The following is a 15,434-nucleotide window of genomic DNA, read 5'->3' as shown; positions in this document are numbered from 1 at the left end:
ACTGAAGACAAGGGACGTGGCTGTGAGAAGGCAACTCTATCAGGTGCATCCACGGAGCTGCGCTGGGTTCTCAGCCCTAAGCCAGTAACAGTTTGGGGTGATGGTTGCTGTTCGAGGGGAGTCAGAGGACACCGTGAGAGGCCTGGGTTCAAATCCCTCCTTCACCCTTATCCAATGATTCATGCATTCATTGGGTGGTCATATGCCAGGCAGAGGGCCTGCGGCAGCGAACGAAAGATGGCCTTTGCCTGTGTGCAGCTTGTAGCCTGGGACAGAGACAGGACAGTCGGGGGAGGGGCAGATCTCTAAAGAGCACTCACACCCACTACCCCTCCCCAAATAACCACCCCTCTGCTTGGGTCCTTAGGGCCTGGGGCATGGGTAGGAGCAGCAAAGAGGATCTGGAAGCCAGGACACTAGAGTATGCAGCTTTGGGGCCTCAGTTTCCCCCTTTTGTCAAGAGTAGGGGGCAGGACTCCTGCCAGGCTGTTTCCTCTCCTACCCTAGTGGTATTGTGCCTGGTAGCAGTGAAGCGATAAGGGAGGGCACAGGGGGCGGGGCTGGCCCATGGGGCCTGTAGCACTATAGGTGACAAGAGCCCCTGCTGATCTGTGATCGACACTGGGGAGGCAAGTGGCAGATATTCATTTCACAGACCAGCACTGGGGAACGGATGACGCTGGGATGTACAGCAGTCCCCGTGTACACACAGGGGACACACTCCAATACTGCCAGCGGGTCCTGGAACCGCGGACAGCACCAGGCCCTATATACACTGTTTTTTCCTCGACATACATGTGACAAAGTTTAATTATAAATCGGGCACAGTCAGAAATTAACGATAACAAACTAGAACGATTGACATGCCATAGTAAGAGTTATGTGAATGTGGCATTAGGAAGTAAAATAAGGGTTACTTGAACGCAAGTACTGCGGTACCGTGACAGATAACTCCCAGGTGACAGAGATGGCTACCAAGTGACTAACGGGCTCAGAGCACGTGCAGCGTGGATACTCTGGACAAAGGGGTGACTCACGTCCGGCCGGACGGAGATGATTTGAGATTTCATCACGCTACTTGGAACGGTGTGCAACTGAAAACGTATAAATTGTTTACTTCTGGAATTTTCTATTAAATATTTTCAGGCCTCAGAGTTCCGTGGGTAACTGAAACTGCGGAAAGCAAAACCACAGATAAGGGGTGACTGCTGTATTTACTTCCTGCCTAATAGGATTCAAAGTCCAAGAGATAGGCAGTTGTGGGGAGCAGGGCCTGGCGAGGAGACCTGATGGTGAGGGCCTGAATCAAGGGGGCATGCCAATCCCCCCCGCCCCACCAGCTGGAGCCCCCTGCCGCAGACCCGGGCTCCCAGGACCAGGCAGGGCTGAGGACTGCCCCAGAGGCGGGGCACCTGCATCCCGCCACCCGGCCAGTCTCTGAGAAGAATCCAGTGTACATTCATTCATTCATTCCACAAATGTTCACGGAAGAGCTGCTGAGCGAGGCACTGTGCCTAATGAGCAAAATGTGAGGATGAGCAAAAACAGACCTTGTCCCTGTCTTCATGTGGTTGACAGGCTGATCAAATGATCCCACAGACCTAGGAGAGTGTGCCAGCATGCCAGCTGTGAGCAGCAAAGCAGAAGATGCTTTGGAGCATGACTTTGGAGGGAGAAAGGGAAGGCTCCTCTGAGGAAGGGAGGGTTCGAGCTATAACCAGAAGGACGTGGACCTCACCAATGTTCCAGGAGGAAGAAACCCTTGAGCAAAGGCCCTGTGGCCGCAGAGAAAAGACTTTAGTGAAAGAATGCCAAAAGGTCACGTGGCTGGAGGGAATGAAGAGGCAAAGCCAGACCAGGATGAAGGGTAGGGCTCTTGGGGGCCACCAGGAAGCTAAACCTTGAGCCTAGGTACAGGGAAAAGGAGTGGAGGCTTTAAGTAGAAGGGGGCCAGTGTCTGAAGCGGGCCGGGAAGGGCAGGACCCACTTGGGAAGGCCCAGATTGGAGGTTGTCACAGAATCCAGGCAATAGATGGTAATAGCAGCCCTGGCAGGGTATGTCATTGGTTAGAGCATTGTACGGATACACTAAGGTTGAGGGTTTGATCCCTGGTCAGGGCACGAACAAGAATCAACCAATGAATGCATCAATAAGTGGAATAACAAACTGATCTCTCTCTCTCTCAAAATCAATAATTTTTTTTTTTAATTTAAAGAGATGGTGGTGGCTTACACCACCATAGGGGCAATGGACAGACTCAAAAGATACTTTGGAGGCAGAATGAGGGGCTGGGTGCTGGGTTGGATGCAGGGGCTGATGGCAGGAGAAACCTGAGTCCTGGAAGGACTATGAGGCCACCGAATGGGAACACCTTCTGGGGCCAGGCCTGGGGGAGGGTCACCAGGTCCTGAATTTGGACTTGGATCCTTGATGACTATGGTATGTCTTGGGGACATTTGTGGGCCAGGCCCTGTAGGCTGGAGCCCGAGGCCTGAAAGAAATGCTGGTTATGGAAGCCAGTAGCAGCCCAGAGATGACTAAGAAGACCTAGAAGGTGCAGCCAGACAGGCAGGAGGAAAATCAGGCCAGAGAGGGTGTCCTTGAAGCTGGGAGAAGCCAGAGGGGAACGCAAGGCTTACTTCCAGCTGAGCGGCCCTGGGTGAAGCCCTTTATGAGCCTTGGTTTCCTCCCTCCGTACAATGGGGCAACTCGTCTGTCTCACCCACCTCATCACAGACTGCCGGCCAGAAGCGATGCGGAGACGAGGAGCAGACGTTCTGCACAGTAGGAGTGCTGGGCAGACTCGACGATGGCTCCGCGGGCGCCCCCCACCCCAGGTCCGCCCCCAGGAGCCGGTGCGGCGGCCCTAACGGTGGCTCTCGCGTTAGGACCCAGCGGATCCAGGGCTGGAGGGCGGGCGCCGGCCCGTCGGGGGCCCGGAGCGGGGCTCGCAGCGGGCAAAGGGGCGGCTCCGGCGGGCGGACTCGGAGCTGAGTGACCCGGCCAGGTAGGCGAGAGCCTGGCTGCGGGACTCCGCGGGCAGCGCTCGCGGGACCCGGGCCGCGGGCAGGGGGCGGTGCGGGGCTCTGCGTGTCTCCGCGTGTCCCCGGCCGTGGGGACGACTGCCAGTGTCCCCGAACCCTGGCCGTCTGAGCAGATGCTAAGAGGCCACTTGGAAAGTTTGGGATCGCTCTGAGGGAGGACGCAAGCCGGGAAGGGAGAGGAGCCTGAGTTTGGGGGGAGCCAGAAGTGGGGGCGTCGAGGCTGGGGGCGGCTTTTGTTCTCCCTGGGAGGTTGGAATGTGGCGGGTGGGGTGGGGGTGTGCGGCGGGAGCCCCGAGTCGCGGAGAGACAAAGGAAGATCAGAGACCCGGAGAGCGCGCCCGCCGCGACTGATTGTTCCCAGCTGTGCGGGCCGCAACATCTGGTTTCCTCCCGCCGGACCCCAGCCCGGCCTCCGCAGCGCCTCCCTCCGAGGGAGGGTTGGCAGGAGGCTCTGGGAAGGCCCCGCTTGTCCCCATCCCACGAGGAACGCAGAGGGGAGCGAGCTGCGGCTGCGGCAGGTCCTAGGTCTCCCCTACACCCCTGAAATCCGTAGGCTAGAAGTGCTCGCAGCTGTTCCCTGGGTCAATTCATTACTCCCACGGGACTCTCCTCTTTACGATCACTACCCTTGCCCTAGAGGACCCTTTGCCCAAGAAGCGTGGGCCTGGGTGCCAGACCTTCTGGGGAGGAAAAGACTAGACTCCGTGCAGGGGGCTGAGAGGCCAAGGAGGGGCTTTGGAGACAGACAGAGGTGCCCACTCATACACCCCTTAGGCCCGCCCCGACTCAGGGCCTCCTCCTGGTGCAGACAGCCCCACTGAGCCTGGCTGCTACCAGCCCTGGGGGGACGGGGATGGGAGAGTGTGGCCCTGCAGGGAGCTGCAAGGAAGGAGGTCCAGGTCTTTCAGCCTCCCTTAACAGAGGGAGGCCAAGGGGGTTCAGAATGGGGCTGTGGGGAGCCAGATGTCCCCAGCCTGAGGGGCAGCTTGAGTCCTGAGTCTCACCTCCCACACCCACCTCAGTGTCCTCACCCGCCTCGTGCAGCTGCCCTGAGGGTTCAGGGAGGAAGAGAGATGTGAATGCAGGAGATGGGCAGGGGTCACAGAAGTCTCAGGACTGGGGAAAAAGAGGGCAAGATGCCTGCTTCTGCCTCTTTTCTTCCCTTCTCCCTAAACTCCCCCCAGGGGAAATGTATCAAAGTTAGGTTTCTGTTGGGAAGAACTCCCTGTGTTGTTAGCTGTTGGGAAGAACTCCTTGTGTTGTGGCAGGGAGGGGGCGCTCCTGGGTAAGTGAGCCCGTGGGCCCCTTCCCAGGCCTCCCAGCCGAAGGCTGACTTGTCTGCAGCTGCCCTCCACTGAGCTGGGCCCGGACCTGGGGACCTGGAGACTCTGCCAAGTCCACTGTGGGGCCAGAAGCCGGACGCTGGACTCAGCCAGGAGTTCTTAAACTTCCAGAGCCCGGTGAGAGCTATGGATCACTGCTCTGTCCCCCCAAACTACATACACAACACTTTTCATACAATGTCGGGGGGTTCAGCACCCCTAGGCAGGGCAACATCATGGTTCCCTCCAGCACGGCCTTTCTAGGAGCCAGAGAAGCCCTCCTCAGACTCCACCCTAAGCGTTTCCTGCTGCTGCAGACAAATAGACCACAGTCTCATGAGTCTGATGCACGGCCAGGTCTTGGGAGGCCTGGCAGGAGAGGAATCTTCTGGGGGTGGGAGCCCTGCCCAGGCCTGGCCGCCTTCGGGGGCCCTGGGGCCTATGCACGCATGTGGTTTCCTGCTGAGCAAGATGCTCAAGGCCCAGAGGCTAATTGGGAGCAGGTGGTGGGTTTGGCAGATGCCACTGAGTGGGCTGTGATGTTGGCTGGACAGGGCTGGGGGTCCCAAGGATGGGCCCCAGGGTCAGGGATTTACATGCTGTATGTATTGGGCACCTGGGGAGGTGCTGAACCAGAGCTGGGTGTGGTGGTGGAAAAGGAGAGTAAGAGTAAGGTCAGGGCTGGGAGGGGGTTAGAAATATCCCCTGACTGAGCTGGGAAGGTAGGGTCTGCTCTCCATCAGCCCTGGGGCCACATTGGAGGCCTTGTGCCTCAGGGCTTGAACCCTCAGTGAACCATCAGGGACAGCACATGTCCCTTCAAAGCAGTTCCCTCCCCAGACTCTGGGCCCTCCCTGTGCACGGCTTCTATTCCAGTGACTCCTTCTCCAGGCTGAATTTGGGGAGCGGAGGTGGGCTCAGCAGTCCTGGGTCAGTGGGCCTGGGATACTGTCTGACCCCTCCCTTCTCCCAGCTGTCTGACATCAGCCCAGCCCGCTTCACCCAGTAGCCATGAGAGCTGCCTACCTCTTCCTGCTTTTCCTGCCTGGTAAGTGGCTCATGGAGGTGGCTTGGGGGGTCCCCTTATGTGGGTGAGAGTGAGGGTGTGGGGGAGGGAGACGGCAGTGGGTCTTCATTGTGCCTGATGGCCAGGACTCAGGTCCCCATGTCCCAGAGCCTCCTGCCTCCTGGACCACAGACTGGACTAGCCAGCCCCTCCCAGGGTCTGAGGCACTTCCTGGGCTCTCACCCCACCCTCCATGGCAGCAGACAGGCAGGGTTCTGCAGAGTGAGCACACCCAGGCGCAGAAGGCCACACTTTTCCACTCACTCAGTCACCCTCCCAGGAGCTGATGTGTAGGGAGTTGAGGGTACCAAAGGCAGGGAGTCTAGGCCCATTTGGGGCTCCACCACCCTATACAGTCTGGACCTTAGAGGGGTCCCTGGTTGTCAAGTGAGAAGTTATCAATGGGGATGAAAAGGCCCTGCCAGGTCCAACGTGCATCACTGAACAGCTATCTGGTGAGCTTCTATTCTGTGCCAGGCATCAGTGTGACCAAATGCAGGGCCGGCTGCCTGCCGCTGCGAGAGCCAGTACTTGAGAGGCAGGTGCTGATGTAAAGGAAATCAGTTTATTTGCAGATGCTGGGCATCTGGAAGAAGGGGGACTCGTGTCTCAAAGTGCAGCTCCACATCTCAGTGGAGGCAGAGGTTTTTATAAGGAGGGAGAGGGGAACAGACAGAGATCAAGGGAGGGGGTTGCAAAGCTCTGTGCAGAGGAGCACGGTGTATTCCGACACGGCAAGCGACGGTCCGGTGTGCAGCACCTGGTTTAACCAGCCTGGATTCACATCATCCCGGCTCCATGGTTGTAGGTCAGCAAATCTCCTGGAGCTGGGATGCCTGAAGGTCAGGGTCTGTACCTTTCAAAGTTAGTTCCTAGGATTCTTAGACAAACATGCTGTTCATCTACAAACTGTGTATTAGTCAGAGTCAGCACTTACAGAAACGATGTCAAAACATAGTGGGGTGGGTCATGATTTTTCACCGTTACAATTTTCCACTATTACCCTTGGCGGGGCCCTGGGGATAGATACTGTGATGAACCAGGCAGACAAGCCCCGCCCTCGTGGTGCCGCCAGAGGGCTGTGTTGATAACCTGGAGTGTGCGGAGCCCTAGGATGGAAATCCCAGGAGGGTGAGAACAGCAGGAGGTAGGCCAGCGAGAGCCTCTCAGCAGGGCTGAAATCTTGAGACCTGAAGAAGGTGACCAGGATTACAGGCCTAGGGAGTCAGGTGCCAAGGCCCCGGGACAGACAAGAGAGTGCCGAGTTCCAGGAATGGCCAGGATGCCAGCATGGGGGGAGGGGTGCGGAATGGGCAGGACGAGGTCAGCCAGGGGACACAGGACCAAGAACAAGGGCCTTAACGGTTGAGGGATGCGTTTGCATCCTGAGGGTCTAAGAATCTCATTGTAGGATCTTAGGGTTTTACAGGCCTGCCTCTCCAGGAGCTGCTCCCACCCCTGCTGTCCCTATGGGGCACCCCCTATTGCTTTGTCTCCCCACAGCAGGCCTGCTGGCTCAGGGGCAATATGACCTGGACCCACTGCCGCCATTCCCAGACCACGTCCAGTACACCCATTACGGTGACCAGATCGGTAAGGCCTTGTCCCCCCACTGGTCCCTCCCAGCCCTGCCATGTCATCAAGTCCTGGCTCCCCAAATGTGCAAAGGCTCAGCCAGAGACCCAGTGGGGTTAGGTGATGGGAATCAGGGTGGGGTGGAGGGGGTCCCCCCTGGCTCAGCTGGGACCTTCTCTGCCCCTGGAGCTGGGAGCCAGCTGGCCCCTCACCAGCTCCGCATTCACCTTTGTTTGCAGACACCCCGGACTACTATGATTACCAAGGTAAAGGGCGGGAGCTGCATAGGGTGGGCAGACACCTGGGCAGATGGGTGGCGTGTGGGGCAGGGCAGGAAGACCCCTTACCACGTCCTGTGCAGAGGCCACGCCTCGGCCCTCGGAGGAGCAGTTCCAGTTCCAGTCTCAGCAGCAAGTCCAGCAGGAAGTCATCCCAGCCCCCACCTTTGGTAAGCCCCAAGGTCAGCCCTGGGGGTGGCGGGGTCTGTGCCGGGGCTGGGAGAGGGGACCAAACCCTGCCCTGAGTTGGCCTCTCTCAGTGGCCTCTGCCTGCCCCTCTCCCGACACCAGAGCCAGGAAACGTGGAGACGGAGCCCACAGAGCCCGGGCCTCTTGGTAAGAGATTTCCTGGCAGCCAGAGAAACAGGCATAGCCCCTGAGGTTGGGGTGGAGTGGGGCGGGACGCTGGTAGGACAGACTGCCAGGCCCTGGGCCTTTGCCCAGGTGGGTGGTAGGATGGGGGGCTTGCTGAGGTGCCCCTGCTTTAAGGCTGCCAACCCAGGGCCCCATGGGCAGCTCTGGGAGATCCCCCTGCCCCCCTGGGCCTGGCTGGAGGCTGAGTTGGCTGCAGGCTTGGGAGGGGCCCTCCCCTTCCAGACCCTGGGGGCAGGGAGTGTGCTGGCAGGCAGGTGAGGAGGGAGCAGAAAGCCCAGGCTGCCCCAGCCAAGAGCCTGAGAGAACAAGGCTATGAGGGATCCCGTCTGACCCTTGTGAGCTCAGTGTGGCAGTGTGCGTGTCTGTGAGGGTGGTGTGGATGACTGTGACCGTGTGTGGGTGTGGATTTGTGTTTGAATGTATGTGTGTTTGAGTGCATGCTTCTGAGTGTGGTTGTGAAGTTGTAGGTGTGGAAATACACTGTATAAAACCAGGCAGCCTCAGTGCCAGCAGCACTGTGTGTGATGCATATATTGCGCGTGTGTCTGTGGTGTTGGTGTGTGTTATGGGCCAGTCTCTGGTGGGCAAGGTTACGGGCTACCCTCCCCCCCAGTTCTGGGCCCTAAGCCACAGCCCCCCAGTCTGATCCTGCCTGTCACCCAGACTGCCGTGAGGAGCAGTACCCGTGCACCCGCCTCTACTCCATACACAAGCCCTGCAAACAGTGTCTCAACGAGGTCTGCTTCTACAGGTGAGCACAGGCAGGCCGAGGGGGCAGCTCCAGCCGGCCCAGGTGGAGTTTGGGGAAAGAGAGTGAATCCTGAAGCTGAGTTCAACCCTGGTTGAGCCCTGGCCTGGGGGTTGGGACTCCAGGGCTCCAATACCAAGTCCTGTCTGGGCTCTCCCGGCAGGGCTGGGTGGCGGTGGGGCTGACCCCTCCCCCCGCCTTGTCCCCCCAGCCTCCGGCGAATGTACGTCGTCAATAAGGAGATCTGTGTCCGCACAGTCTGTGCCCACGAGGAACTCCTCCGAGGTAGGCAGCCTGCGCCGCCGCCCTCTCCCTGCCCCGGCTCACTCCATGTGCATCTGCCTGCCCACGTGTATGGGACACAGGTTACATGCGGGTGCCACATCCAGGGCACCCTGAAATCAGAATGGGGAGTGGTTCCCATCACCCAGCCCCACCCTGATCCCATCTCCTTTCTGCACCCCCAACAGCTGACCTGTGTCGGGACAAGTTCTCCAAATGTGGTGTGATGGCCAGCAGTGGCCTGTGCCAGTCTGTGGCGGCCTCCTGTGCCAGGAGCTGCGGGGGCTGCTAGGGTACCTGAGCCCTGTCCCCTCCTCAGATCCGGGGCCCTCAGGCTCCACCTGACCTGGTGCTTTCCTTCCCGGCCTGACATCCCTTTCATTCGGTAAAAAGTGGACTGTGGCCAGGGGTTGTCTCAGGCCCCTCCCCAGCCTGTGGCCACCCTTGAGGCACAGTGGGGGCTCCCCACTGCACAGTCTTCACCCTCAGGAGGGAGCCCCCCAGGGCCTCTCAGTGGGGCCTGGGCCTCCGACGAGCCTTCTCAGTCCCTCTGAGGACAGTCCCCCCAGCCCGAGGTAGGCTATGCCCCTCGCCCCAGCTGGTCTGCTTGGATTCCCTACAGCCCCCGGGCATAGAACACCTCTGTTTTATACAAAATTAAAAACAAGTTTTTACAAAAGATTCAGTCATTTTTCAGACTACAAAGCAGGTGGCCAGGTGCCTCCACCAGTGCCTGTCCTCTCAGAGATTCCTGGTCTCTCAGGAAGGGACTGTCCCAGCAACCTGCTCTTTGCCTCTGCTGTCCCAGCCCCGCCTCCCCACCCACCGACTTCAGCTCTGACCTGCCGAAGAGATTGGCCATGACAGCTGACCCCAGGGCTACATCATAAGCAGAAGGCTCAGGACTACAGCTCTCTCGTTGTCAGGGCCCATCCCCCGTCACCAGAGGGGTGCAGGCCAAGGCAGGAGGCCACCAGTATGGAAGCGTAAGGGTAAATATAGGGTACGAGGCAGAAGGTCAAGGTAGGTGGATGATGAGATCGAGGACTTGGGCGGGAGGCAGCGGGGCTGGTGCAGTTCAGAGGGCAGAAACAGGGCAAGTCAACATGGCACCTCTGACTGGCCCGTGGGCCCAGGCTCTGCGTGACTGCCCTGCACCATCCTATTTAACCCTCCAAACAGGGGTCCGCGGTGGGTACAAGTCATGTGGGCATCTTCCCAGCAGGGAAACCAAGCCCAGAGGCATGGAGTCACCCACCCGAGGGAGCATCCACAGCAGAGCTGTACAGACCCTGATTCTGCTGGAGTCCACAGACGAGGGGAGTTAGTTTCTCCTGGCAACACTGACCGCCGTCCACGTGCACTTCCCTCCTAACCAGCCAGTGGGGCAGGTTCCCATTGGCAGATGAGCACACCGAGGCTCTGACAGGCCAAGCGCCTCTGCCCAAGCTCACCCCGCAGGGCCAGGGCAGGACCCCACATTCACACCCAGGCCTACATTTGTTCACCAGCTGCCTGGGAGGCTGGTCACTCTCCAGACCGTGGGCCCCGCCCTGAGGAGGGGCCAGAGGAAGGGACCAGAAAGCTTCAGCTGGACAGAGTCAAGCAGTACAGGTTCTTTCACGGCTCCAAGCCCCATCTGTTAAAGGGGGTGGGTGGCCCTGGACCCTGGAGGCCTTCCCTATGCACCACACCCCCTGAGCCCCTCAGTGGGGCACCCATCCCTCTTGCCCCAGGCCCTACCTGTCTCCCCTCCCATCTACCAGGTGGGCGAGGCACATTGATAGTAAAGGGACACACCTGTACAAAACCATTTCTAGAAAATGGGGTCTTGTTATAAAAAACACAAACAGTTCTGAACAGTTAACATTATAAAAAGGTATAAAAATACAGGGATTCTGAACTCTGAGGAATTTCCTGATAAACCTTCTGAACTAAGGCAAAGAGACCTCTGGGAAGCCAGGGCGGGACCTGGGTCTCTGACCCCTGTCCAAGGCCCAGGCACCCCTCCGCCTTCCCATGAGCCTGTGTTCCAGGGCCGGCCATAGACAACAGGGTCTCCCTGACCCCTGGCTTCGGCTCAGCTACGCAGCGAGGATCATGTACAACCTGAAGTGACTCATCCAGGGAGAGACACTGGACTGAGGTGGGGCCCACAGATGGCGGGGCGGGGGGGGGGGGGGGGGTTCCGATGATTCTAGGAAGCCGGTACCAGGTCTAGCCTGGCACTGGAGTCTCCGCCTCTCAGAACTGCCAGCCCGGGTCCTCCTCACCCTCATTTGAGCTCTGGGGGCCCTCACACGCTCAGGCCCTTGGGTGGATTGTTCTGGAGAGGAGGCATCTCCCCTGCCCTGGCCACCAGTGGGGAAGGGGCTCATTTTTCTGGGGGCCCAGAGGCGGGGGAGAAGGATGCCGAGCTCCTTCGAAGCTCCTGCTGCAACTGTCCCTTCAGTGTGGACACCTGGAGAAGAAAGAGAAGGTAGCACCAGTAGAGCCGGCCCAGGTCCTCAGCCTGATTTCAGAGAAAGGGGGGTGACTGCAGCTGGGACCCCAGGAGGGACCAGTGCTGCCTGTTTCCAGCAGACACAGGTCTCATAAAGAACCAGGGTGTTTCGTCCCTCCTCATCCTGGTCCGCGGTACAGTCAGGGGTCCTCTGACTGCACGGCATCTCTTCAGGGGCCACCCTATCCCCACCCTCATCACTCAGACGGGCCTGACTCCCGGACGGACCTGCGACCCAGGCCTGGCTCGCCAAACCAGCCTTGCCCTGTAGACATGATGAGGTCGGGGAGGGCCAGGAAGGGGCATGGGACTGCAGCTGCTCAATGAGAAGCATCCCTGGGACTTCTGCTGTTGCTCTCAGAAAAAAAGCCTCCCCGCCTTTCCTCTGGGATCAAGGGTTGTCAGGATAACCCGAGGCTGGGGCTGCTGAGGCCACCTGTGCCACCCCGGGAAAGAGCCTGCCTAGAGCCAGAGGACAGCAGAGCCTGGCAAGGGGACTGGGTTCCAATGACATCACTTAAGCCCGTGTTCAGCCACAGTTGACACCACCTGACCATTTCAGTTTTCGGTGCCACAGACTGCTTATACCCAAGAGGTCACACACAGGCCTCTCCCCCTCCCCTTCCTCCTTCTCCAGCTTTACACTTCCCTCCTGGCCCAGCTGCCCAAGGTGGGCCGGGGTGGGATGGGGTGGGGGGGGTCCTGCTGGCTCTGCAGCCCCCAGGGGAGGGGCAGGAGCCCAGTCAGGCCTCAGTACCTGCTCCTCCAGCCCACGCACCCTCTGCCGGTGGGCCCGCTCCCGAGCCTCCAGGGTGCGTTCTGTCTGCACCTGGGCACTGCGCAGGCGCTCCACCTCCTGCTGCAGCTCCAGCTGTTGCTGCTGCTCCTCCGCCTCCAGCCGGGCTGGGCTGTGGTCCTGCTCCAGCACCACCACCTGGGCCTGCAGGAGAGGCCACTAATCTGGAGTCTGGCCCCACATGTGTGCGTGCACACCAGTGCGCCAGGAGCATTGGGCACCTCTCCGGGGTGGGAGCCTGGGGGGCCTCGCAGCAAGGCCAGTGCAGGCAGGGGATGCAGAGAGAGCTTTGAGATCCCGTTTGTTCTGCCCCCACCCCAGCCCTCCTGGCCTGCGATTAGGGTACCTAGTGACCCCTACTCAGATGGACAGACACACACACATAGATGTACTCAAGCGCAGGCCCATACACATACAGCGCAAAAGCAAGCATGTAAATACTTGTATTCACATGGGCACATACATGTGCACAAAAGCCTAATATTCCTACATACATGAAGACACCTGTACACACACACAGGTACACCATATTCTTAATACTCAGACTTGCCACATCTGTGCAAAAGGTTCATGCACAATACTCCAAGGTGCACTCATGCCTCTGCATGTCCACGACACACATGAACGTAGGCTCAGGTACTAACCCGCCATTAGCATCTCTTTGCACTCTGGGATCTCACTCTGAGCTGCCCACCCACACCCCCCACCCCCACCCCAGGGCCTGGGCTCACAGCCTGTGGGTTCTGGGCTGGCGGAGCTATCAGCAACTCCTGGGACAGCCTGTCCCTCGGGCTAGGGTGAGGGTGGGGTCGTGGGTTAGGGCTGGGACCTCTAGCAGCTGGATCTGCCTCTGGGCCTCGGCCAGCTCCAGCTCGGCCCCTGTGAGTGTTCGGTCCAGGTGGCCCTTCTCTGCACTCAGCCGCACTGTGTCCTCGTGGCTGCGAAGCTTCTCCCGCTCTACCTAGGTGGGGAGAGCAGGAGGGGAGCAGGGTGCCCAGGGTGGAGGGAGGTCTGCGAAGGGGGATGCTCCGGGAAGGGTGTTAAGATTCAAGGGAGCAGGACCAGGGGTACCAGAGGCTCCCAGGCCCTAATGATGTACAGCTGGGACCAACCACAGCCAGGACCTAGATGAAGTGAGGGAAGGGCCCTGGGGAGCAGCCCACCTTGTCCAGTGTCCTCTTGAGAGCCACCCGGTCCTTCTCCAGCCGCAAGGCTGACCGCTCCACCTCCCGCTTCTCAGTTTCTAGCTGAGCCAGAGCACGCTGCAGGCTGGCCAGGCGCTCCTGCAGCAGCCGCCGCTCGTCCTGCAGCTTCTGGACTGCGCGCTGGGCCACGGCCTCAGCCTCTTGACGCTGCCGAAGCACCTACACAGAAGCCAGCAAGTCCCTAGTTCCCCTGGGCTTCAGTGTGTGTGTCTGAAGCTTGGGGAGGGCGAAGCCAGCTTGCTGTGCACACTCAGTCGGCAGGGCAACTGTGAGGCCCGCACCAGGGAACTGTCACCTGAGGCCAGACAGCTCTCTTCCCTGGGCCTCAGTTTCTCCATCTCTATAATAGGGGTATCATGCTTCATTTCCTGGGCTTATGGGTTGTGGGGGGTTCCTCCTCCCAGGAGGCTGGACCTGGATTTGGGATGAGGCTGTGAGAGGTAGAAAGGTCGCCACCCCCATCCTGAGGGTGTCAGCATCCTGGGGACAGAAGGGTCCCACCCTGGCCCTCACCTCTTGTAGCTGTCGCAGCTGGCCCTCAGCCTCAGCCCGCTGCAGCTCCAGGTCCTCCACCTCGCCCCGCATCGTCTGCACCTGCTCGCTCAGGGAGCTGCTCTGCTTCCGGGCCTCGGACAGTGCCTGCCGAGCGGCCTCCAGCCGTTCCTAGGGGACAGGGGTTGATGGTGCCAGGCTGGGACACAGCCTCTACTGTCTATCTCATGCCAGTTTAAAAGCCCACAAGACAGGTAGTCACCTTACCTGAAGATGACAGACAGCAGGCCTGGCCCTCTGACCTGTACTGTTTTTCCCCCATTAACCTTGCACCCAGTCCCTCCAGGCCTTTACTAGTAGGCTATTCTCTTAGTGCTCCTTCCAGAGCCTCCTCTTACTGGCTGATGCTCTTATTAAGCCCACCCCTCCCTCTTACTGACTGGCTCCTTAGGGTTTCCAACTGACTGCCCCATTGGCCAACTAACTTTCCCTGGGTCCACCCCCAGCCAGACCCTGGATTCCCCCATACCTGGAGTACTTGGCGGTCATGTTCACAGGCCTTCAGGGCCTTCTGCAGTTGCAGATTCTTGTCCTGGGTGCTTGTGAGGCTGGCACTGTTCTGGGCCAGAGTCTCCGTCAGACCCTGCACCTTGTCTCGCAGGACCCCCTCACTCTCCTCCATCTTGGCCAGGGCCCCACTCAGCCGCTCCACGGTCAGCTGCAAAGTCCCCGCCTTCGCCTCACTGTCTGCCACCTGGCAGGAGAGAGAAGGTGGTAAAGTGGCTGTGTTCTCACTGTGGCTTCCAGAAGAAAGGTCCAACCCAGGCCAACCCCTTCCCACCTCCCTCTGGGCCTTCATCACTGACACTCACTGTTCCCATGTGATCTTACTGGCTCAGCCTACTGCCACCTAGGCCCCGCCCCACCGCTGGTTAACTATCCTCATCCAGGGTGCCATCAACCTGGTTGTCTCAGACCCCATGCTCTTGGCTTAGGTGCGTGATTGTGCAGGACTAGCAGAATTACTGAACAGTCCAGTTAGAGATGAGCTTCCTGGCAGCCAAGGCAAAACAGGAAATGAGTGAAATCTATTTCTCTACCTCATCCAACATGCTTCCTATGCGTGCAGATTCTGTCATCGAGTCCTAAATTCCAATTTTGGCTCTGCCTCTTATTAGCTGTTATCTTGGGGGATGACATCACCCCCGAGCCTCTGTTCGTCCACCCGTGAAATGGGGATCATGATCGTACCTCACAGCGTTGCTGGGAGGTTTACGTAATCTGTGTAAAGCACTTGGCCTGCAGCTGAGGAGCCTGCAAGTCGGGGAGGGGACCCACCTGTCTCTGCAGGGAGTCTACCCGATCCTGGAGGACCTGGGCCTGCACCTCACGGTCGCTCAGGCCCAGGCGGCTGCGCTGCAGCTCCCCCTCCAGTGAGCGCCGCTGCAGCTCCAGCTTGATGGTGCGGCTCTCAGAGGCATCCAGCACCTCCTTCAGGCGCCGCTTGTCACTCTCCAGCTTCACCTCATTAGCCTTCATCTTGCTGATTTTCTCCTATGGGTGGGGGAGGGCTCAGACCCCAGCTGTCCAGCCCACCCCACACCTCCCGCACCCCTCGGGACCTTGTGGAAGAAGTGGGGAGTGGCCCAGACCTGAGTTGAGTCAGGCAGGAGCCCTGGCCCCACTGGATTTTAGAGGATGATGCCCCTCCTTCCCCCAAATGAGTTCAAATGGTGAAGGAGGCTTA

At 59.3% G+C, this 15,434-nt stretch overlaps 2 protein-coding genes across 8 annotated transcripts in view; one reads left to right on the top strand and one right to left on the bottom strand.

Moving 5' to 3' along the window:
• The first annotated feature begins 2,919 nt into the window (after nucleotides 1–2,919).
• Nucleotides 2,920–9,358, top strand: MFAP2 (microfibril associated protein 2). 4 transcript variants are annotated; one of them, XM_053921943.1, is made up of 10 exons: nucleotides 2,920–3,008; nucleotides 4,390–4,505; nucleotides 5,341–5,415; nucleotides 6,937–7,026; nucleotides 7,248–7,274; nucleotides 7,370–7,456; nucleotides 7,578–7,622; nucleotides 8,325–8,412; nucleotides 8,621–8,694; nucleotides 8,880–9,358. In XM_053921943.1, exons 3-10 carry the CDS (start codon nucleotides 5,379–5,381, stop codon nucleotides 8,981–8,983), a joined length of 552 nt encoding a protein of 183 aa, XP_053777918.1. In that variant the 5' UTR covers nucleotides 2,920–3,008; nucleotides 4,390–4,505; nucleotides 5,341–5,378; the 3' UTR covers nucleotides 8,984–9,358. The 4 variants fall into 4 exon arrangements, with proteins under 4 accessions (XP_053777918.1, XP_053777920.1, XP_053777917.1 ...); XM_053921945.1 differs by having other exon boundaries at nucleotides 2,934–3,008; nucleotides 4,359–4,505; nucleotides 6,940–7,026; XM_053921942.1 differs by having other exon boundaries at nucleotides 2,934–3,008; nucleotides 4,359–4,505.
• Nucleotides 9,359–10,504: 1,146 nt separating this feature from the next.
• The window catches only part of CROCC (ciliary rootlet coiled-coil, rootletin), a 36,935-nt gene continuing 32,005 nt past the window's right edge, over nucleotides 10,505–15,434 (bottom strand). For 3 of the 4 annotated variants that reach the window (XM_053920785.2, XM_045190570.3, XM_053920787.2), the window contains 7 exons: nucleotides 15,026–15,241; nucleotides 14,217–14,441; nucleotides 13,709–13,858; nucleotides 13,154–13,354; nucleotides 12,820–12,951; nucleotides 11,952–12,134; nucleotides 10,505–11,152 (listed from right to left, as the gene is read on the bottom strand). In XM_053920785.2, the coding sequence (XP_053776760.1) occupies nucleotides 11,066–11,152; nucleotides 11,952–12,134; nucleotides 12,820–12,951; nucleotides 13,154–13,354; nucleotides 13,709–13,858; nucleotides 14,217–14,441; nucleotides 15,026–15,241 (1,194 nt within the window). In that variant the 3' untranslated portion in view covers nucleotides 10,505–11,065. The remainder of the gene's footprint in view (nucleotides 11,153–11,951; nucleotides 12,135–12,819; nucleotides 12,952–13,153; nucleotides 13,355–13,708; nucleotides 13,859–14,216; nucleotides 14,442–15,025; nucleotides 15,242–15,434) is intronic. The other variant, XM_053920786.2, reaches the window with a different exon arrangement.

The sequence above is a fragment of the Desmodus rotundus genome, chromosome 3, assembly GCF_022682495.2.
Source record: "Desmodus rotundus isolate HL8 chromosome 3, HLdesRot8A.1, whole genome shotgun sequence".
Taxonomy (NCBI): Eukaryota; Metazoa; Chordata; class Mammalia; order Chiroptera; family Phyllostomidae; genus Desmodus; species Desmodus rotundus.
The sequence above is the reverse complement of the archived record's forward strand: the minus strand, read 5'-3'. Positions and strand labels throughout refer to the sequence as shown.

What these genes read in the sequence shown, in the direction of transcription:
- MFAP2 (XM_053921943.1), top strand. Translation starts at nt 5,379, where the DNA reads ATGAGAGCTGCCTACCTCTTCCTGCTTTTCCTGCCTG. An exon ending in CTTCCTGCTTTTCCTGCCTG is followed by an intron (nt 5,416 to 6,936) that starts GTAAGTGGCTCA and finishes GTCTCCCCACAG; the next exon opens with CAGGCCTGCTGGCTCAGGGG. An exon ending in CATCCCAGCCCCCACCTTTG is followed by an intron (nt 7,457 to 7,577) that starts GTAAGCCCCAAG and finishes TCCCGACACCAG; the next exon opens with AGCCAGGAAACGTGGAGACG.